This window comes from Chiloscyllium plagiosum, unplaced genomic scaffold (genome assembly GCF_037043375.1).
Source record: "Chiloscyllium plagiosum isolate Xiang-an unplaced genomic scaffold, Cpla_swu_hap1 HiC_scaffold_6, whole genome shotgun sequence".
Classification (NCBI taxonomy): Eukaryota; Metazoa; Chordata; class Chondrichthyes; order Orectolobiformes; family Hemiscylliidae; genus Chiloscyllium; species Chiloscyllium plagiosum.
In genome coordinates, this window is record NW_028270144.1 from 93,306,400 (window position 1) to 93,330,135 (window position 23,736).

General features: G+C 38.6%; 1 protein-coding gene across 2 annotated transcripts in view; it reads left to right on the plus strand.

The window, feature by feature from the left end:
• Position 1: 1 nt before the first annotated feature.
• uspl1 (ubiquitin specific peptidase like 1) overlaps positions 2-23,736 on the plus strand; it is a 29,530-nt gene continuing 5,795 nt past the window's right edge. Inside the window, exons 1-9 of one of the 2 annotated variants that reach the window (XM_087988206.1) lie at positions 2-389; positions 665-884; positions 9,108-9,279; positions 9,784-9,912; positions 10,248-10,884; positions 18,172-18,285; positions 19,771-19,900; positions 21,886-22,011; positions 22,102-22,262. In XM_087988206.1, coding sequence (XP_087844332.1) covers positions 9,154-9,279; positions 9,784-9,912; positions 10,248-10,884; positions 18,172-18,285; positions 19,771-19,900; positions 21,886-22,011; positions 22,102-22,262 — 1,423 coding nt within the window. In that variant the 5' untranslated portion in view covers positions 2-389; positions 665-884; positions 9,108-9,153. The other variant, XM_087988207.1, reaches the window with a different exon arrangement.

A 23,736-nucleotide genomic window follows, 5' to 3' on the forward strand; every position in this document is an offset into this window, starting at 1 on the left:
GTGGCACCGAGAGAAAGGAAAACCCAGCTGAAACGAGAGTGTGACAGTTCTGAGAGACTTTCATTGATCGTATGATCTTCATACGGGCGCCCAGCGACTTTTTTTAAAAAAATTAAGACGCTCGCTGGTTTAATGCGCGGCCCTTTGACGTTTGCGACTGACTGTCGCACGATTGAACGGCAGGAGCAGGCGGGGGCTGGGAACCTTCCCTCCTGAGCGGGGTTGCAGTCGGACCGGAAGTGGCCGGCGGAAAACGTTGAGGAGACGTTGGTGGAGAGGCGGGAGCGGTTGGAACAGCGGCTCGCGAGACCGGGCACGAGCGACAGCCCCCCCCCCCCCGGACCCATAAGGAGGAGGGAGAAAGAAAGGCGACTGTTCCTGCTCCTCAGGTTAGCGCCGGTTTCACGTGAAGCCTCCATGTGTTTGCAGCTCTGACGCCCGCTCGGCCTGCTTAGAAGCGGCTCGGTTAATGGAGGGGGAGCGTGGGCTCGGCTCATGTGAGGCACCGTCTGCACCCCGCCCACCCCACGTTCCTCCGCCGCCACACACGGTCAGTCTCCCGGGCCGCAGCCTTCAGGTCGCGTGTGTTTGAGCTGAAGCCAGGTCCTGTGGCGTATCCACCATTCCTGAGGTGTTAGCCCAGCTTTCTTTCACTTTATCGCAGATCTCGTCTTCCTCCCACCGAACATCTTCCTGTTTAAATGATCGGAATTATTTCATGGGACCGCTGCTCCGGTCTGTGGCGTGTCGACATTTCCAACTGGGACACGGAGAATGATCACTGTACAGGAGGAGATCATTGAGACCCTGAAGTTCGGGCCAGTTCTTCGTGGAAACCTCTCGCCGAGGCTCATGTTTCTGCCTTTTCCCCTAATTTCCTTCAGGTAATTGTTCTGATTTGAAGAGGTTGATTGATTGAATCTGTTTCCACAGCACTCTTCAGTCCAGATCGTAATCACTCATTGTGAAGTAAAATATTTTTCCTCGTTGATTATTTTGCCAACCACCTCGAATCTGTGCCTAGTAGACTCCAATCAATGTACTCGCAATCTCCCCATTTTTGTCTTTATTGGCCCTTCACAAAAAAAGCTCCATCATACTAATAATAAAGTTTCTCTTTGAGACGAATACCAAATTTCCAACATATCCTTCAAACTGAATTTCTTTGTCCCTGGAATTTTACTCTAGAATCATTGTGATTCTAGTACAATGGTTCTTAATGAAGCCCAGGTCTGATCTGCTTTATTAACTGCTTTGCTGAACTACTCTGGGGTCAATGATTGTGCACATAAACTCCTATGTCCTTCTGCTCCTGCACTCCCTTTAGAACCATACTTTTATATTATCTACAATGCAGATGGACTGTATCCAAGCTTGGGCTAACAAGTGGCAAGTAGTATATGTGCTACAGAAGTGCCAGGCAATGACCATATTCAGTAAAGGAGAAGCTAACCAAAAGCCTAATTGTTATGGTGTTACTATTGCTCAATCACCCACTATCAATATCCTGCAGGTAAGCATTGATTAGAAGCTGAAATGACAAGTCATTTAAATATTGTGGTTAGAGCAGGTCAGAGGCTAGGAATCTTGCATCATTCTGGCTTCCCAAAGCCTGTCCACCATCTACAAGATACAAGTCAAGACTATGGTGGAAGACTAGGCAAAAGTGAGGACTGCAGATTTTGGAAACCAGAGTTTAGGTCAGAGTGGTGCTGGAAAAGCGCAACAGGTCAGGCAGCATCCGAGGAGCAGGCAAATCGACGTTTCAGGCAAAAGCACTTTGTTGGCAATGGTGGAGGACACCATCCAGGACAAATCATCCCACATGGTTGGCATCACATCTAAAATCATTTCCTCCATCACCACCAGTGCAGAAGTGTGTACGATCTAAAAGATGCGCACGAGAAATTGACTAGGCTCATTATACAGTGCCTTTTTAACCCATGATGTCATCTCCACCTAGAAAGGCAGCAGGTACTTGGGAACACCACTACCTGCAAGTTCACCTCCAAATCACATTCCATCCTTATTTGGAATTGTATACCACCATTTCTTCACTGTTGCTGGGTCAAAATCCTGATAACATTTTGAATGTATGCACTAAATGGACTGCAGTAGTTCAAGAGGAGAGCTCACCACTACCTTCTCTGGAGCAATTAGGAATGTAAAAAATGCTGCACAGCCAATGAAACCCATGTCCCATGAATGGATTTTTAAAAAAAATCATCTGCCAAATATCTTTTGTCCCACCAGCTGATCTGTGTCCTTTTGAAGTTTATCATTATTCTCCTTTGCATTCACAATATGTCAAAGCTTTTATCATCGTACAGTCATAGAGATGTACAGCATGGAAACAGACCCCTCAGTCCAACTCGACTTGTGCTGACCAGATATCCTAAAGTAATCTAGACCTATTCGCCAACAGTTGGCTTACATCGCTCTAAACCCTTCCTATTCATATACCCTTTTTAAATGTTGTAATTGCACCAGCCTCCACAACTTCCTCTGGCAGCGCATTCCATACACGCACAACCCTTTGCACGAAAAAGTTGCCCCTACGTCTCTTTTAAATCTTCCCCTCTCACCCTAAACCTATGCCCTCTAGCTCTGGACTCCCCCACACAAGGGAAAAGACCTTGTCTGCTTAACCTATCCATGCCCCTCATGATTTTCTAAACCTCTACGCGGTCACCCCTCAGCATCTGATGCTCCAGGGAAAATAGCTCCAGCCTCTCTCTATAGTTCAAATCCTCCTAACCTGGCAACATCCTTGTAAATCTTTTCTGAACCCTTTCAAGTTTCACAACATCCTTCCTACAGGAGGGAAACTAGAATTGCACACAATGTTCCAAAAATGGCCTAATCAATGTCCTGTACAGCTGCAACATGACCTCCCAACTCCTATATTTGATGCTCTGACAATAAAGGAAAGCATACTAAATGTCGCCTTCACTATCTTATCTACCTGCACCTCCACCTTCAAGGAACAATGAACCCACAACGCTCCCCAGGACCTTGCCATTAAGTCTTGCCCTGATTTGCCTTTCCAAAATGCAGCACCTCAAATTTATCCAAATTAAACCCCATCTGCCACTTCTTTGCCCATTGGCCCATCTGATCAAGATCCCACTGTACTCTAAGGTAACTTCCTTTGCTGTCCATGACATTTCCAATTTTGGTGTCAACTGCAAATTTACTAACTATACCTCCTATGTTCACATCCAAATAATTTATATAAATGATGAAAAGCAGTGGACCCAGCACCGATCCTTGTGTCGCACTACTGGTCACAGGCCTCCAGTCTGAAAAGCGACCCTCCACCACCGCCCTCTGTATTCTATCTACAAGCCAGTTCTGTATCCAAATGACTAACTTTCCCTGTATTCCATGTGATCTAGCCTTGCTAACCAGTCTACTATGAGGATCCTTGTTGAATGCCTTACTGAAGTCCATATAGATCACGCATGCTCTCCCCTCATCAATCCTCTTAATTACTCCTGAAAAAAACTCAATTAATTAGTGAGACATTATTTCCTATGCACAAAGCCATGTTGAACTACCCCATCATGGATGTGAATACCAAGGAGTCCCCTGCACACCTCCCTTTTTATTTATTTTACATATGTCATCTAATTGTATGAACCTAACCATTGAGATTCAGGGACCATGAGGTCATCACAACTAACAGCCCAGTGCTGATTTACATGTGGAATTTTCCACTGTGCCTCACTAGATAGCAAATGATACGCGGTAAGTAATTATTGTTTCTACCCTTCTTTTCAGTTTTATATTTAATGGTGCCACTCAGTTCGAACACTAATCTAATTGTGGCCTGAACTCCACATGCCTGCTTAGCCTTGATAACTATTGACTCTCTTGTTCGTCAAGAATAACATCTACCTCTGCCTTGAAAGTATTCAAATGACCCTGTATCCACTCTTTGGTGAAAGAACGTTCTATTGACTGTCAATGTCTGAGAGAGAAAGTTGCATCTTGTCTCCATTTTAAATGGTACATTCCATACTTAAACAATTTTCCTAGTTCTCATTTCTCCCACAGGTGAAATATTCTTTCAACATCAACTCTGTGAGATCCTCTTAGGATCTTGCATTTCAAGAAAATTGTCTCTGTTTCTTCTGAGCTCCTATGATCATAAGCCTAGCGAATACAACTTTTCTTCATAAAATAATCCCCAATCCCGATATCAATCAAATAAACCTTCTTGGAACTATTTTTGACACCACTGACTTTTTTTCCTTAAAATAAGGAAACCGAAACTATATACGGTATTCCAGATGTGGCCTCACAAGTGCTCTCCACAACTGTTGCAAAGCATCCCTACTTGTATATTCCATTTGCATTGCAATAAAATGTCATCCCAATCACCTTCCTAATAATTTGCTGATTTTGGTAATTTCAGCATGGATCATAAGTGAATGTGAGTTCTTGGATCTTATGGCTGAGGTATGATCATCAGTCTAAAAAAGCCTAACTACAAGGTTTAGCGTTATCTGGAGTTTTCGTATTTGTATATTTGTGTCTCATACAAACTTTTTTTTCTATTTTTAATCTATTAATCCTTGAAAACAAAAGTTTAAAAAAATTATTTTTTCTTATCCATATAAACAGTTCAGGATCTATTATTTGCCAATTTCTGATTTCTAATTAATACCATTGTATTTAATCATTTAGTATACTGTACAAATGTAACCTGCAGATGTTTATCAGCAAGCATTCTGGTGCAGACATGATTGGCCAAATGGCCGCTTCCTGCATCATAAGCAGCTCTGGGATATGGACTTGCAAGAAATTTATTTGCAGTGCCCAAAGACTGGCCGTCTTTTGAATTTAATGACAACGTTGTATATGTTTAATCTCCTTTCCCATGTTGTATTCTACACGATTGCTGTCTGTTGATATTTACTACTTTAAAGCAGAGGATCATGGGAAGTCTAATTCTGATTACCAACTTGAACAGTTCATTTGTTCTGCTCAGAACAATTGTTTCATAAGCATTGGTGTCCTGAAGTGTAGAAACTTGCCCAGGTTTTTTTAAAAATGTTTTTTTGATTAAAATGGTTTCGCTGTTGAAAAATCCTGTGCTGCTAAATTTTAGTTCACTTTCTTGTGGTGTGATGGGAGCATGTATATGTGTTCAGGAGTGTATTGCCCATTGAAATTTATTTTGCTGACTTTGCTGTTTGTTGTATTGTAACACTTTGTGATATTATGGCCAATTGAAATATATAGAAATGGTGGTATCTTCTTTCAATGCATGTAATTTTAATGTCTTCATTCTTTATAACTGCAAAGTAGTTAAGCAAGGCAACAATAATAAAAAAACGAGGTATATATTAACTAGTTTACAAACAGTCAGGTCTTTACAGCAAATTTTTAGAGCAGGGTCAGGGTCATGCTTTGATAAAGCGGTCCAGTGGTTTGTCTGAATTATTGTTTTCTATATTAAATTTGGAGCCCTGCAACAAGGACTGATTTCCTGAATAGCATCCAATAATGTTTATCAAATCTGTGACTTCAGATCATGCTTCCTACTGGTGGAAGAACCTTCCCCAGACCAAAGTAAGAAAAATTTCAAATTTTCGAAATGACAAATCGTTCATATAAAGTAGATCAACAGCCAGCCTCTTTCTAGTTCATCTAAAATAATTTTAAATATGGGATAGGCAACGACCTAGTGGTATTATCGCTGGACTGTTAATCCAGAGACCCAGGTAATTTTCTGGGGACCAAGGTTCAAATCTCACCATGGTGGAATTTGAATTCAATAAAAATCTGGAATTAAGAGTCCAGCGATGACCATGAAATCATTGTCGATTGTTGGAAAAAAAACTATCTGATCCACTAATACCCTTGAGGGAAGGAAACTGTCAACCTTGTCTGGACTAAATGTGATTTCAGGCCCATAACAATGTGGCTGACTCTTAACTGCCTTCTGGGCAATTAAGGATGAATGCCCTTCTCCCATAAATTAATTTTTAAAAATTGAAAGCGATGTTAATTTTTTAAAAATCTTAAAATACAATATATGGATCTAAAGTATTCAGAATAGGCCTGTTGGACATAACAGCAAATCAAGGAAGCAAGAGATAACAGGTAGAGGTTGGTGAGAGGTTTTGTGTATCTTTCTTTACAGTGTGCTGTCTGGGCATTTCTGTATGGTATAAAACTTTGTTTTCTCAAAAGTGTACCCATTATGATTTTAAAAAACACACAAAGTTGGGTTGATTAGTGGTTGCTTGATATCTGACCTAACAGTGGGAGCACAGTTTGGTATTCTGACTGCAATTGGATGGAATTAGGATACAGATGACAGATTATTGCATTTCTTAAACAAGGTGAGTGATTTTTAAAACTCAGTTTTGGTTATTGCAATTACAGTTGTAAATCAATCTTAATGATGTGTAGTGCCTGCATAAATTACAACATCAATCTATTAGAGCATTCTTTTCAGCCTTTAATTTGAACCCTTTATGGTATTGGCTTTGTTCATGATTTTCAATTAAACCCTCTTTAAAATATTGGCCTTTACCAGTGTGCCAGTATTTCTTTAAAAATAACTCTAACTGTATCCTAGTATAAAATATCTACAACAAACATAAGGCAAAATCGATATTTTTGAAGGGCTTTTTAAACGTGATAAGCAATTGGTAGTCTTTGAAATATGGTGCCATGTTTTGTGTTCATTATTATTTTAAATGTGGTTTGATGTGGGAAATGGAAAATTCACAATGGTGTCATATAAGTCAGTAGAACCAAAATCCTAGAAACCTGCAGTATATTGCAATATAATGCTTATATTGGCACTTTGATAGTGCCATCGTGCTTAGGTCCACAATTTTCTTTTGATATGCAACATGGTCAGTACATCATCAAGTACCTGGCCAACTTCTATTTGCTTATTGAATCCGCTTCCACCATCGTTTCAGACTGAGTATATTGGCTGCAGACAATTCATTGAAAACAGTCCTCACCTTACTTCTGTATCGTTTGCAAATTATTTTATAGTCATTTCTGGTTGACTCATTTTTGTGAAGCAATGGTTTTATGTATCTACTGTATCAAAACCTCTATGCTGATCTCACTTGTTGCTTTTCCAAGAAGTAAAACTCAAACACTGGCAACTTAACTCTTTTAATGTAAGGTCTCGTCCTTTGTCATCTTCTGGTCAACTTCTGTTGTATTCTTTCTAAGTCTTTTGCATTTTTCTCAATATGTGGTGCTCTGATTTGTTCACTGTATGTCTGCTGAAGCCTAACCAGTGATTTATAAAATTCTAACATGATCAATTTCCTTTTATAAACAATAACATTATTTAAAATACTTTTAACTCTGCATTTGACCTGATCTTACAGGGCTTCAGTTTCATTGAGCACACATACTTCTAATTTTGTCCAAAATTTTCTTTAATTCAAAAATAAAGTTAAACAGATAAGCAGTTCTTCATAGATTCTTCATTTTTCTCTTCCTCGCTGCTCTTTCCTGCACCCCTCTCACATTTCCTACTTGTGTCTAGAAACATTGACTCCATTGATTAAGGGGTATTGTGGTATCTCTTGCATTGGTGAACTCAGACAGCAAATGTTGTCAGACTGTTTAATCACATTTAATCCTGTTCCCACCAGTGTCCAAGCACGCACTTGTTAGTGGAATTCATTCCATTATAATTCTGACTAATTTTAGTTCATTGAATTTCATTTTATTTCATTGGTCGATTGTTTGTTTCTTCTCGGTGAACTGTGGTTTGAGCAAAAGGCAGGAGGATTGCACTAAGTTGTGATGGTTATTTGGAGAGCCAGTATAGACTCTTTTGGCTGAAATGTTGCCTCCTGCAGCGTGACACTTCTGTGATTATTTGCTCTCCCACCATAACCTATTTAACAACACTTTTTGACAATTGGTTAACACTGCCTCACAGTGCCAGGAATCCGAGTGTAACCCCATCTTCTGGCAACTATCTGTGTGGAATTTGCATATTCTCCCTGTGTCTGCATGGGTTTCCTTTATGTGCTCCAATTTCCTCCCATAGTCCAGAGATGTGCAGGTTAGATGAATTGGCCGTACTAAATTGCCCATAGTGTCCAGGGATATGCCGGCTTTGTGGATTAGCAATGGAAACTACAGGTTGCAGGGATAGGGTAGTGTATGCTGTTCGGAGAGTTGGTCTGGACTTGATGGGCCAAATGACCTGCTTGCATACCATAGAGATTCTATGATTCAATTACCTCATCAGGCTTACACATTACTACACATTATTATGTTCTGTCTTTCGTGTGAAGGAGTAATTCTAAAGAAATTTTGCCAATCTTCTTTGGAAGAAGCAAGTTATGCTGTAGCTATTAAGAAAGTGCTAACACTGGATTGTGGTTTTCTGTTCCTGTGCACCCACATTTAAATCTATTCAAAATTGTTCAAGATTTCAATTTCAAAGGCCACCAATTCTGTTATGAAAGCCACGGGTTTCATTGCAGTAGACAGGGTGGGTATCAGACTTAATCTTTTGAAGCAAGACTGTTTATATTTTACTTCTCCTTCGATGTAAATCATGCCAATTTGAGGCTTTCTTCTCCATTTTGAAAAGCTATTTTCACAGATATGTTTAAATGTGTTACTTGCTGAATTGTACTCACCAGTGTGGATTTTCTGCAATCAGATTTTTTTAAAATTCCAGAGAAATTAGTTTTTCTGTCTCCTGTTAAGTGCAATGCTTCATTAAGGTTTAATTTTTAAAATTTCAGTATTGAGATTGTGCAAATGTCTCTTGTGCAAGTAAAAGTAATGATGTAGGCTATGGTTAGATCATTTATCGACTCCGCAAAAATCTAGCTATGCGTCTTAAAATAGCAGCAAGATTAATCACAATTTAGCACTCTGGTTTGCTGAGTAGCTACCGGTTACCTTAATCTGGCATTGTTGCTTAAAATATTGTAAGCTTCCTATAATTTTGAACTTACTAAATGTGCATTTACAGTATGATACTAGCAATGGGTGTTTGTATGTTGCAAGTTTGCAGTTTGATATGCCTACAAATTAGCAAAATATCAAGGTTTTATATTCTCTAACAACATCTTCAACTTTTATTTTAACAGCGTATTCTGACAAGTTCCTGATGATATACTTCAAATCACCGGTGAGATGGTAAAGGTTAGCCTTTGGCTGAGCATGGCGGATAAACAGAAGACCAAGACTGGTTTGCCACTGAGTGGCCCAAGCACTGATATAAATGTATCTTCCAGCCACACGGTGGGGTATTTGGGAAAAGTCAGTAAAACTGTTTATTCCTCTCTAAACTGAGCAAAGTTCTAAATTTTATTATATTTTCAAATTATTTTGCATCTATTGTCTTGAAAAGGTGAGAGAAAGGTGGAGCATTCTAAACTCAAAGTGACACGGAAATCTTGCACAAAGTGCTCTGGCGAAAGATTTATCTGAAGTGAAAACATGGTTACCATGGTAATCCTCTAAGTACTGAGTAGTGCTGAAACATGCACCTGCAATCACTGAGTTTTACTCTCCAACAAAAACTTGAATATGAAAGTAAACTTGGCAAAAACAATATTCTTTTTCATATTTGTTCAGCTTAAAACTGTCCTTAAGTGTGCTTTTCATCTTCTGTACTGAAGGTGAAAATTCAACCTGAAATTGTATTTTAAGTTTCTATCTGGCCATGAACAGATGGATGGTGTAAAACAGTTTTAATTTTTTTAAAACAGACATGGAATTGTATACATGACTGGTAACTTGCTCTGTTTTCCTTCTCTGCAGTTTTCTGAAAATACCTCACTCATTCAAGAGCAATATTGTCCTGCCTGTGCTGCAAAAGGAGAAAATAAAGCTTTGCGCCGATTCTATATAAGCTTAGAGGAATCTGTTCTTCTTTGTGAAAGTCCACAGGTATTGGAAATTTTAGATTCTATTGGTTGGTTTTCAGGAATCTCTCCTGAAATGCATTTCATATTATCAGCTGCTCAAACATGTTTAGTAATATTTGAGTAATTAGTTAACATTCAGAGGTTATTCAACATTGTTAGCCACTTGCACTGTCAACAGAGTCGATATGTCCTTTATGTGGTTACCATGCCATTGATCTGCAGTTTGGAAAGCATTCCAGTTTTCCCGATCTGATTAATATGTTTGTAGTAAGATTTTAAGTAATCAAATTAGACGCATACAGATGGTGTTTGCATTTGTTATGTTTCAGCATTTAACAACTTTAAACTTCTTTCTAGTGTGTCTTTCCTTTGGGATGTAAACCATTGAATGAGATCCTCATTTCACCTACCTTGCCTCGATCATCAGTTCAAGCTGCGAAGAGCATATCTGGATCAGGTGCACTAGTTCCTCTGTGTAAGCGGAACGTGAAACGACAGAAAACTTCTAATTGTAATAATAAAGTCATTTTCAGTGGATCTTGTGTTATACCCAAGGAAACTGCATATCAGCCAGTTGAAACTGACCTAAATAAAATTGACAGTTTTGTCCCTTGTTCAGAAAATGGAAGCAATCCTAAGTCAGTTAATTCTAGTGAAAGAAATGACATTGTTATCCCTGATAAGACAATTCTTGGGGTACGTGATCAATTATGTGGCAAAAGAAAGGAACCACCATCTGAAACTGAACATTCTGGTCAGCCTAAATTGGAAGTTCCAGTTCTGCAGTCACAGGTTGAACAATTATTTCTTCAGTGGAAGAACAAATCTGCTCTCTGCTGGCTAGACTGCGTACTGATAGCTTTGGTCCACTTAAAAGTGCTAAGAAAATTAATGCCCAATCTAGGGACGGAAATGGAATCTCCATTTAAGAAACTGTACACAGAATATGATCAGGCGTGCACACTGGTATCTAACTGCCAAAGCCATTGCAAAGGTAGGAATTGATACGTGGTATTCTGTATTCATTATGATGCCTAAATATTTCTGATTTCCTTGTGTATCTGAGCCACTGCCATGTATTGTTGCTTACTTATTACCATTTTAAACTCTAATTCTGTCCAAAGAAAAACCCTATTACAATTTACATCCCATGCCCATAACACAAGAATTCTCTGATCATATTTGTTTTAGGAAAAGGGAAGCATTCCCTTCAAATCGAACTAAATTCTTGTTACTACTGACAATGTAGACTGGAGGTAGATATTTCCATCAATTCATTTCACTGAAGATTGTGATTCAAGAATTTTGTCTTTTGTATCTAATTCAGAGAAAGTAGTGATGAAGGAGTCTTGTCAAAACGCTTGTGAATTAGAACCCCTGCTAGAGCTTTGGTAAAAATATAGGACCAAGGAAGCAAACATTGTCCAATTCAGAAGTTGATTATTAGGTTGAACTTCGGTTAGATTGTTATTTATTACTTAAATTAAATCTTGGAGAAAGCCCAGAAGACTAGGTAACCAAGTCAGGTAGCTAGCAACAATAGGATAGATTGATCCTCTGCAGGAATTTGGTGCTAGTGACAGTTTGCACAACTCTTTTTTTTTAAAGTTAAAATGATGGTAGTTTATTTAAAAAAATAACTTTGTGATATACAGTGTGATACTCTGGATACTTGGTATATTGCAAGGCAACGCATAATTAAATAAAGCAGTTAAATATGTATTAAACTTGATCCCTTAGTCTGAGTTCATTGTTTAAAGAGAGACATCTTTTTTAGCATCCATCTTGTTAAATCCTCTCAGAATTTTTATATCTTTCAATAAGGTATTCATTCATTTTTCTAAACTCCAATGGATGTAGCCCAACCTGTCTAACCTGCCCTCATAAATAATCCTGTCAACTATGGTATCAGTTGAGTGAACCTTCTTTTGATTGCTTCTCATGCATTTGCATTTTGTTGAAAATAGGAAGGCAAACACTGCATATGTGATCACTCCAATGTTATATGCAATTCTAGCAAAACATACTATTTTTATATTCAATTTGCTTGCAATAAATGACAAGATTTTGTTTGCCTGTCTTATCCTGAACCTCTGTACTCATTTTTGAGTCATGTACCAGGCTACTTGGATTCTGTCAGCACCAACAAATTTTGCAGTTTCTCTCCTTCTATGGTTGTTTTTCTGTTCTTCCTGCCAAAGTGAACAAGTTAGCATTTTCATATATTATTTTTCAAATAGCAAATATTTGCCACTCACCTAACCTGTCCAGATGCCTGTGCAGACTCCTTATGTTCCGTTCACAAAGTGCTTTACTACCTATGCTAAGTTTGCTAGTGAGACAATCATAAATTTTGTTCCTTCATCCAAATCTTTAATAAATAATTGAGGCTGCAACATTGATACAGTACTCCACTCCACTGATGTCAGAGCTTCTGAACCTGAAGATGATACATTTATTCTCACTGTCTGCTGCCTGTTTATCAAGCGATCCTTTAACATAAAAATGTGACCCTGTACAGCGTGAGCTCTTATTTTACATAGTAAACATGTCAGGTGCCTTGAGGAAATCTGAGTGCAGCACATGCACAGGTTCTCCTTTATTCACTTGGTTACATTCTCAAAAAGCTCTAATGTAAAAACATGATTTCCTTTTCTCAAAACCATGTTGACTTCTTACTGGAATAAGACTTCCTTAGTACTGTGCTGTAACTTCCTCACTAATTTCCATCATTTTAGGCTGACCAATTGATAGTTATTTGTTTCTCTGATCCACTTCTGTTGAATGAAACAGTCCTTATTTGCTGTTTTCCAATCTGATTGAACCTTACCAGAATCCAAGGAATTTTGTAAAATTAAAACCATATATCTTCTATTAACACCCTTCCTTGAGGCATTCGGGGCTTTTCAGACTTTAGTAATAATGTTCTAGTACCCTTTCCTTGATAATGATAGTTACAAAAGTAGGACATTATAAAGTAGGCGAATTTTCAAGGCAATGAAAACCATGTGGATCATGAGAATAAGGGTAACAGTAGACTAAAATATTCTGTAGACAATAGACTTTTTTTGACGATGTAAAATCTATTTTTTTTTAATGAAAACACTCAATAGTATAGACCTAGTTGAAATCAATGACTAATCAGGTTAGTGGAATTTTTAACATCTTGGAGAAGAGTTTAATGTTCTGAAATGAAAAGCATTGCCGCAGAGTGTTAGCCACACCTCCAACCCAATTGTAGGTTCCCAGAATTTCTGCATCTTACATTCTCCAAGATGATATGAGACCTTTCTTGCTTCATTCTCTGAAGGTACCACTACACAATCCTTGTACCTTTCAGGACTTCGAAATCCCCTCACAAAAAACACATTCCGTGCTCCAACAGTGCTGATCACAGATCCTGCACCCAATGCTGTCAATTGACAGTATCACTTTGTGCTACTTTTGTGGACCAGTTTCCCATTGATATTTAAAGTATCTCTGGAACTTTCCAAGATTCCACAATCTTACAATATTAGATACAGCTGAATATGTTCCCTTTGATTAGCACCTAATAACTTCTACCATACCTACAAAGAACTCTTTGTCCCAGCCAGGAGGAATATCACAGTCTCGAACAAGGGATATGGAGTAGACGATCTAGGAGAATTGAGGAGAAAGTTCTTCAGCCGGAGTGATGAGCTTACAAAATTTTGTACTACAAAAGTGACTGAATATCTTTAAGCTGGTAATCAATTTCTAGACAATAAAGTTGATGAGGCCATGGGAATGGAGCAGAAATATATTATTAAGATTGGGATCAGCCTGCTTGTAATGGCAGAGCAAGCTTGATTGGTCTACTCTTGCTCCTATTTCTACAACTCTAGCATTAAAGGAGATCCTGAATCAATTGAGAGAGATATATAAAGCAGGCTGCAGATTTACTGTCATCTGCTATGTGTGTACTGTGTAAAAATCAGTCTACTAGTGGCACTTTACATCAATCCTACAATTTTATGTGTCACTAATCCCAAATTTCAGGGAACACTTGTCAAACCTGGAACATTTACCTCATTCCCTAATTCCCAAAGCTCCATTTTCAAATACTAATTTCCTGGCATCCTCAATGTTTGCAACTTTCAGACTTTTATATTATTCTGTAACCCATGCAGGGCACTGTGATGACAAATGTTCTTTGACGCTGTTTCATTGATGCAGATGAGAATATGGGAGGGATGATGAGTATGTATACAGCTGACACAAAGATTGGCTGGGTGAGGAAGAAGGTCTTGGGTTACTGGAGGCTTTGATGATTTGGGCAGATCAGTGACAGTTGGGATTTAAACCCTGATAAGCATGACATGATGCACTTTGCTTGTCCACAAATCCCTGAAGGTGGCAGGGGAGTTTAATAGGGTAGTTAAAGCATTTGTGACACATACCTTTATCATTAAGGCATAGAGTATAAGAGCATGGAGGTCTCATTGGAGGCCTTTGTTTAGGCTATATCTAAAGTACTGTGTGCAGATGTAATATTTGCATGTAGAAAGATTAAACTGGAGGAGATGCAAAGGAGATTTACCAGATGTTGCCTGGCATGGAGCACTTTAGCTATGCAGAGAGGTTGGATAAGCTTGGGTTGTTTTCTTTGCAGCAGAGAAAGTTGGAATGCATGGTCTTACTGTCCCTCTGCCTTGTTCTAGAAGAAAGAACAGTATAGCACAGGAACAGGCCCTTCAGCCCACCAAGACTGCACCAACACATGCCTTTTAAAAACTTAAAAACCTTTTGCCTTAATGCTGTCTGTATCCCTCTATTCCCTGTCTGTTCAAATATCTGTCAAGATGCTGCTTAGATGTTGCTATTGTATCTGCCTCCACAACTTCCTCTAGTAGCACATTCCATGCATTTACCACCTTCTATTTAAAGGAGATGTTGTTTTTATTTAAACTTATCCCTTTTTACCTTAATCCTATGTCCCCTAGTGGTTTACATTTCTACCCTGGGGGATAAAGACTCCAACTATCCTTTCTACCCATGCCTATTATAATATTGTAAACATCTATCACATTGCCCTCATCCATCAATGTTCAAGTGAAAACAAACCAAATTTATCCAATCTCTCCTCATAGCTAACACCCTCCAACATCAAAGAACGCTTTTTCTGTACCCTCTAAACCTTCCACATCCTTCTGGTAGTGTGCAACCAGAACTGTACAAAGTATTCCAAATGTGGTTGAACTAAAGTTCTGTACAGCTGCAGCATGGCTTGCCAACGTTTTATACTCTATGCCTTGACCAATGAAGACAAGCATGCCATATTCCTCCTTGACCACCTTATTCACTTTTGCCACTTTTAGGGAACTGTTGTTCTGTACACCTGGATCCTTCTGTAAATTGATGCTACTGAGGATTCAGCCATTTACTGTATACCTCCCTCCTACAGTAAATCTCCCAAAATGCAACACCTTGTATTTGTCCGGATGAAACTCTTATTTGCCATTTCTCTGCTCAAGTCTCTAGCTATCTATATCCTGCTGTATCCTCTGGCAATCCTCTCCACCATCTGTAGCTCTCTCAACATTTGTACCATCTGCAAACTTACTGATCAGGCCACCTAATTCTCATCCAAATATATATTACAAACAGGGGTCCCAGCACTGATCCCTGCAGAATACCACTGGTCACAGATTTCCAATCTGAAAAGCACCCTTCTACAATGACTGTTCTGTGACTAAGTCAATTCTGTATTCAACTTAGCACCTTACGTGATTCTCATGTGACATCACCTTTTATCAGCCTGCCATGAGAGCTTGTTAAAGGCCTTGCTAAACTCCATATTAACAATATCTACTACCCTGCTCTCATCAATCATTTTTGTCACTTCCTCAAAAAACTCAAACAAATTTGTGAGTCATAACCTTCCTCACACAAAGCAATGCTGCCTTTTGCTAATTAGACCATCTTTTTCCAATGTGAGTAAATCCTGTTCCTAAGGATCTTTATCAATAATTTCCCTATCGCTGATGTAAGGCTTACCAGTGTGACATTTCCTAGATTCTTTGTTGCCTTCCTTAAGCAAAGGAACAGTGACCTCTCCTGAGACTAAAGAGGACACTGATTTTGTACAAGGCTCTAGCAATGTCCTTATCAGCCTCTCTGCATTCTGGGATAAATCTCATCAGGTTCTGGGGACTTGTCCACCTTAGTGCTTTTTAACATCCAGCATCACCTCTGTTTTTATATTGGTATGCTCCAGCATATCAGCATACCTCTTCTAACTCTCACCATCCACCATGTCCTTCTCCTTTGTGAATACTGACACAAAGTATTTGTTTACGACCTCACCCACTTCCTCCGGCTCCATGCATAAATCCCTCCTTTGTCCTTGTGTGGATCTACCCTTTCCAAAGCCCCTTATGTATAAAAGCCTTGGGATGTTCCTTAATCCTGTTTGCCAAAGATGTTTCACGCCCACTTTTAGCCCTACAATTCCTTGTTTTGTGTTCTTTCCTGCTATATATGTATTCATGGTCTCTGTCTCTCTTCAGTTTCCTATGCCTTACGTATTCCTCCATTTTCTTTCGGATTAAAGCTCTCAATTTTTCTTAATCCAAGGTTCCTAAATATTGCCATCCTTATCCCTAATATATATAGGAATATGCTGGACCTGAACTCTAAACAACTGGCCTTTAAAAGATTCCCACATGTCAGATGTAAATTTACCCTTAAACAGCCATCCACAATTTACATTCCCCAGTTCCTGCCTAACATTGTGGTGGTTAGCCCTCCCTCAATTTAATACTTTCAGCTGAAGACTACTCTTGTCCTTAGCGATGGGTAACTTCAAACTTGAAAGGATTAAAGTCACTATTCTCAAAATGCACCCCCATTAAAACTTCGATCACTGGGCCGCACTCGTTCCTTAATGCCGGGTCTATTATGGTCCCTTCTCTCATTGCATTATTTACAAATCGATTGAAAAAATTTTCATGGACACATCTAAAAAATTCGCTCCCATCCAAGCCCTGCACTGAGTCCCAGTCAATATAAGGCAAGTTAAAATTACCCACCACAACAACCCTGTTGGTTTTCACATTTTTCCATTATCTTTCCACATATCTATTCTTCTATCGCTTGCTGGCTGTTGTGATTGCACCCTTTGTATTCCTGAGCTCTATCCATATGGCCTCACTGGATGAGCCGTCCAAGGTGTCCTTGTTCTCCCTCAGTATATTGTGGTAATCTCCTTTATCAGTAACACAACTCCCCCAACTCTTTTACATCCTCCTCTATCTCACCTCCTGAAACATCTAAATCCCAGAATGTTAAGGTGCCAGTCTTGCCCATCTCGCTACCAAGTCTCTGTAAATAGCCACAGCATCATAGAGCTTAGATTAATACATATAACTAAGTTATCTGCAATACCTGTCACACTCATTGCATTAAAACTTGAAGGGGGTCCTAATAGAGATTTAGAAGATCGAGGGGCAGGGACATGGTGAAAGGATAAATAGAAAGCAATTGTTCCCTTAGTGGCATGATCAATACAAAGGGGTTGTAATTTAAAGGTGAAAGGTGATAAGCTCAGAGGAGATTTGAGGAATAACATTTCATCCAGAGGGTGGTGAGGATCTGGAATGCTTAGGAGGGTAGTTAAAGCAGCTAACCTCACCTCTAAAGTACATTTTAAAAATTACTTGGATGAGAACTTGGATGCTCTTTGGAGAGTTAGTGCAGACTTGAAGGGCCGAATGATCTCGACCGCATTGTAGGGATTGAGAGATGTAGTGTTGAGTGATTGGGCAGGAGAAGAGTGTAGAGTTGTGTGGCTGATGGAGCTTTTAGAAATATGGGGAAGGGCAAGGCCATCAAAAGACTTGAAAGGGAGGATGATTATTTCAAAATTGTGTGAAATGGGAAAGTGTACTTCAGTGAGCACAGTGTTGAACAGGACTTGATGGAAGTTAGGATGTGGAAAGCTGTTTGTTTATGGAAGATGGAAGGCCAGCCAGAAGTGTGTTGGAAAAATGAAGAGTAGAGGTAACAAACATCAAATTTATTACCACCATCTTAATGAGGTCTGACCATGTATATTAGTGTAAAATAAAAGCTCCGACCTATGCTACATACTCGTATTAATGTTTCTTTGTGACTTCTGAATTGGTTCATATTAGGTTTGGTGACTTCAGTTTCTGGTTACAAATATACAAGTAGAATTTCATGAATTTTAGATTTTCTTGATTGCTGCACTAGTAGGGACTTTCATGTTGCACTTTATGAACTATTCTTATAATTTCAGGTAATGGTTTATGGAAAATTCCCCCCGAAACGCTCGGTCGCATCGAACTAACATTAAGCAATGTCCGAGAGAGTCTCTTCCAGCTTCTTCGACCAAAATTGAAATGCGAATTGGGTAATTCTTATATATACTGTACAACTTTATAATCTCTTTTATTTTTTTTTATTGAAGTGATTATTTTTTTAAATGCACATGCTATTAATGCAATAAAAATAAAAAAAAATTCTGATGGTACTTAGCAGGAATGGTAACAAGTGAGAAACCAAAATGATGTTTTAGCTCAGTGATCTTTCACAAATAAAAACTGTTCAAATGCAATAGATTTTGAACCAGTAAATGGTGAGGCGGTGGGAAGAAGAACAAAAGAGAAGGTTTATATTCTGGTGGAAGCCAGGAGAAGTGAAATGAGATGGTAATTGGAGCAGAAAATGTCTTGTATATAGAATGAGTTGACCAGAATTTCATCTGAATCAGCCATATAAGTACTGTGACTGCAAAAGAAGGTTAGAAGTTGGGTTTTCTGTAGTAACTCACTTTCTGACTTCCCAAAACCACCATCTACAAGTGAGAAGTCAAGAATCTAATGGAAAACTCTTCACTTTCCAGTATGCGTACCCAATCCAATTTTATACAAAATAGCCTACTTGATGAGTAACCTGCTTGACTGCCTATCAACTTCTAAGCATTCATTCCATCTGCCATTATTGCACAGTGGTAACCATGTGTCCCATCTAAGGATGCACTAGAGAGAAACTCACCAGACCACTTCAACAGAATCTTCCAAACCCCAACCTATTCCACCTAGAAAAATAAGGGCAGTAGATGCATGGGAATGTTATGACTTGTGAATTCCCTTCCAAGCCCTGAGCCATCCTGACTTGGAAATATGCCACAATTCCAGTACTGTATCTTGGTCAAAATCATGGAAATCCTGAACAGCACTGAGTGTATCTGCACCCCAAAGACTGCAGCACTTCATGAAGGTCGTTCACCGTTATCTCTCGAGAGCAGTTAGGTTGACCAATAAATGCTGGCATAACTAGCAACACCCAGATCCTGTGAACAAATAATTTATAACGGCCATAGTCAATTTTCAAGTAGTTTCAGTTGATAAAAGCAGAATACCTCAGTAATGATGTTTTGAACTCATGGCTAACATTTGGGAGAAGAATTACCAAGCAAAATGTCCTTAATATCAATCACAGTTACCCACAAGTTTTAGCAGTCATCCCATATCATGTTGACGTTAACATAATTAGTGAAAATATTGGGGAAGATTGTTAAATTTTGCAGTTACTAATGTTTCCATCAGATAACTTGTGCTAGACTTCAATCAGTGCACAGGTATAATCAGATACCAGAATATACATAAGGGCAATCTGCACTGATTAGGTCTGTATTCTTTTTCTCTCCCTCTCCTATTGTTAGTGAGCTATACTCTGAAATCCTCTTTCAAATGCCATCTCTCTTTCCTCCCCCCCCCCCCCCCCTTCACCTCTCCAAGAATAGTTCTCATTGGAATTAGAATGTATATTACATGGAGCTTGTGAGAATCTAGTCTTTACTATAATATGTTAATGCATTTTCTCCTGTCTTTAGGAGTTCCCGATAGCCCAGTCTTTGCTTTTCCACAACTTCTACGGCAGGATCCATACGTTGAGGCGCTGTTCATGCAGTCATATATTTGGAGCTTTGAATGCATGAAGTGTGGGTATAAGTACGAGGAAAGGCAAGTGTATTTTTAATTAAGTTTCATTAATGTACATCAAATCACAATAGAGGTACCAGGCTAACTGCTAGCTCGCACACATTTCCCTGTTTTGGATGTTACTTTTCAGCATTTCTCCATATTTTTACTGAAAACGTTTGTGGATTTTAGAAATTCAAAAACATTTTAGTCAGAAAACCAAAGCTTTTCAGTTGTGACACCATTAAATTTCCATTGAATTTTATCATTCATTAATGGCGAAACAGTGAAAGAGTAAAATCAGAATTCATTCATTTTGATTTTTTATAAATTTGTAATCTTATGCAAATCTAATCAATTGCTAAACTAATGTTAGACAAATCTAACAGCAATAAGAACTATATAAGATTTAAAATAAAGATTAGAACATTCGGCCATTCAACTTTGCTATTTAATAATATTGTGGAGGATGTGGTTATCACCTCAATCCCACTGTCTTGCTGTTCTTGACTCTCTTGTCTGTCATAGATCTACCTAACTCTGCCTTGAATGAATTCAGTGACACAGCCTCCACTATAGGGAATAGCTTAACAATCCTCTTCTCTCACTAAAGATTTCTCCTAAATAAGTAAAAGTTAATGTTAATATGTAATTTATCTAAATTAAAAATATTTTGAATTTTTCTTTATGGCTATACCCTTGAAATTAAAGCAGGTAAGATGTTTATTCAAAATGGTGCAATCTAAAAAGTGGTCTTTGATCCTTTGTCTGTTTTGCTGTACAGAAGCATTATTGTGCCAGACTGGTAAATTCTTGTCCTGGAAAACAGTACTCCTTGTGTTTTCAATTTACAGATAGGCAATTATGACATCTCGAACATAGAGTCATACAGCATGGAGCAGACCCATCGGTCCAACCAATCCATGCCGTATATAATCCCAAACTAAACTATTCTGACCTGTCTATTCTGGTCTGTATCCCTCCAAACCTTTCATTTTCATATACTTATCCAAATGTCTTTTAAACGTTGTAATTGTACACACACCCGCTACTTCCTCAGGAAATTCATTCCACATGCAAACCATCCTGTATAAAATAATTTTCCCCTCATGTCTTTTTTTAAATCTTGCTCCTTTCACCTTTAAAAATGTGCCTCCTAAAATCCCCCACCTAGGGAAAAGATAACTGCCATTAACTGTATCTATACCCCTCATTATTTTATAAACTTCTATAAAGTCATCTGTCAACCTCCTACACTCCAGTTGAAATAGTCCCGGCCTTTCTTTATAATTCAACCCTTTCAGATCTGGCAACATCCTGGTAAATCTCTTCTAAACCCTTTCCAGCTTAATAATATCCTTTCGAAAATTGGACAACCAGAACTGAACACAGTATTCCAGGAGACGTCTCACAATATCCTGTACAACATCAACATGACTTCCTAACTCCTATACTCAAAGGACTGAGCAATGAAGGCAAGTGTGCCAAATGCCTTTTTATGCACCCTGTCTATGACACAAACTTCAAAAATTATGTATGTGCACCTCTAGGTTCTTCTCTTCTACTGCATTATCCAAAGCCATATCATTAATTGTATAAGTTGTTTTCTTTTTTTATATGTCATTGAAAGCAACTTAAGTAATTGTTTGAGTTTTGTTTAAAGTATTTAATGCTGTCTATTCAGGTAGTGAAGAAAGACATCTTGATTAACTGGTCGATGTTCCAGGTTATTTAAATCCAGAGGAGAGTATTAAATTTATAAAAGTTGTACAGTACCACTAATAAAATTCCATTTGCCGTACTGCCTTAAACTAATTGCTTCCCCTTCAAAATATTACCCAGGCTAAATTAAGTTTAAATATTGTGTATGCATTACATCATTATAAACTGAGGCCTTTAAAAGGTGGACAATTTATTTTGCTATAAACATTTACCTTCAAGTATACTGTGTGCACTCAAATACAAAAGAGATTTTTACTGAAGTAAAACCTTTGCATGTGATGATAATTCAAGTTTTTTTATGATAGGTGTCGGAAAACCTTGATTACATTTACGAACATAGTTTCAGATTGGCACCCGCTGAATGCTGTTCATAAAGCAACCTGCAATAACTGTCGAGATAAAGATCAAAAAAGGAAAATGCTTTTAGATTGGTGGGTACAGTGTTTATGCGTATTTATTTATGTTGAATAATGATTGAAATTAGTGCTTGGAACTACTAAATTAAATTCTGTTTTTCCTAGCGTATCCTCAATATATATGCTACATTTTGTGGAAGGTCTACCACATGCAGACTTGGACAGCTACAGATTTGATTTTCAGGGCAACTCATACAGAATCTGTACCATTATTCAGTATTTGCAAGCTGTGAAACACTTTGTAACATGGATTCAAAATTCTAATGGTATGTACTACCTTTTCAAGCATCAGTTTTCAGGTTTAGGACTAGCTTTTTTTCTTGCTATGAATTGCTTTTCTGTTTATTGCTTGAAATGAAAATGTTGGCAAGCCAGGAAAGTGTCATTTTCTGTGCAACTGCTGGACTTGGGGTCTGTATTCATAAGGGATCTAGCATTACTTGGTATCTGCCAGGCCGAAGGTTTTTAGCCTACCCAGATATATCTGAGCACATGCATAGAGTTCCCTTCAACAGTGACAAATTTAAATGTTTAGGAGAGAGCTACTGCTCTGCCCAGCATTTCATGGAAGTGTTCAGAGGTCTGCCAGGTACTTCTCTTTTATTCTTTCTCTTTCCTTTCTCACCCTCCACTACTTTTTCAGATTGGACTTACATTGCAAAATTAAAGTAGCAGGTTATTTTTCAGTCATCTCAGCGAGTTGAAAATACATTTTATTAAGCTAGGTGATCAGTTTTCAAAAATGGACTGATAAAATGAGGTTTAAAATGACTGTAAATTTTACTTCAGTTAATATCATTGCCATTGGGCTCGCTCTTTGGTGAGTCACCTGTTGGTAAATGAAGAGAAAAATTTTACCTGAGTGTGGTACTAATTGGTGATAAACCTTCTGGATTTGAATATGTTCTTGCATGCTGAAGATTAACCATGATTTGGAGATGCCGGTGTTGGACTGGGGTGTACAAAGTTAAAAATCGCACAACACCAGATTATAGTCCAACAGGTTTAATTGGAAGCACACTAGCTTTCGGAGCGTCACTCCTTCATCAGGTGATAGTGGAGGGCTCAATCCTAACACACAGAATTTATAGCAAAAATTTACAGTGTGATGTAACTGAAAATTATACATTGAAAAATTGATTGTTAAGTCTTTCATCTGTTTGAATACCATATAGTTTCACTTCTTTCATGTATAAATCACAAAACTGCTTTTAAAAAGTTGCATTCTCAGGTTAGCTGTTAACAATGGGTGATAGCTAGACAATATGTTGAAGGTGTTAGCCCCCTGTGTTCTCTGTCTATGCCATGATGTTTAGATTGATTCTAATCTAAAAAGTGAGATAACGTCGTTCTACATGAATGCATGCAGTTTTTGAGCAAAGTACAATGTAACCCTGCAAGTACAAACTCACCCCACAAAATATATGTGTGCATGTGGGTCTTTGTCTGTCTGTCTGTGTGTGTCTGTCTGGGTTGGGGATTGAGAGTGTATGTGTGTTGTGAGTGTAGAGTTTCTTAAGTCTGTGAGGGGGTGCATGTGTGTGTGTGTGTGTGTGTGTGTGTGTATGGGGTGTCTGTGTATAGTGCAATGGTGGTCACCTGTAATGTGACATGAACCCAAGGTCCCAGTTGAGGCCCTCCCTATGGGTATGGAACTTAGCTATCAGCCTCTGCTCGGCCACTTTTCGCTGCTGCATGTCCCAAAGTCCGCCTTGGAGGATGGTCACCCGAAGGTCCGAG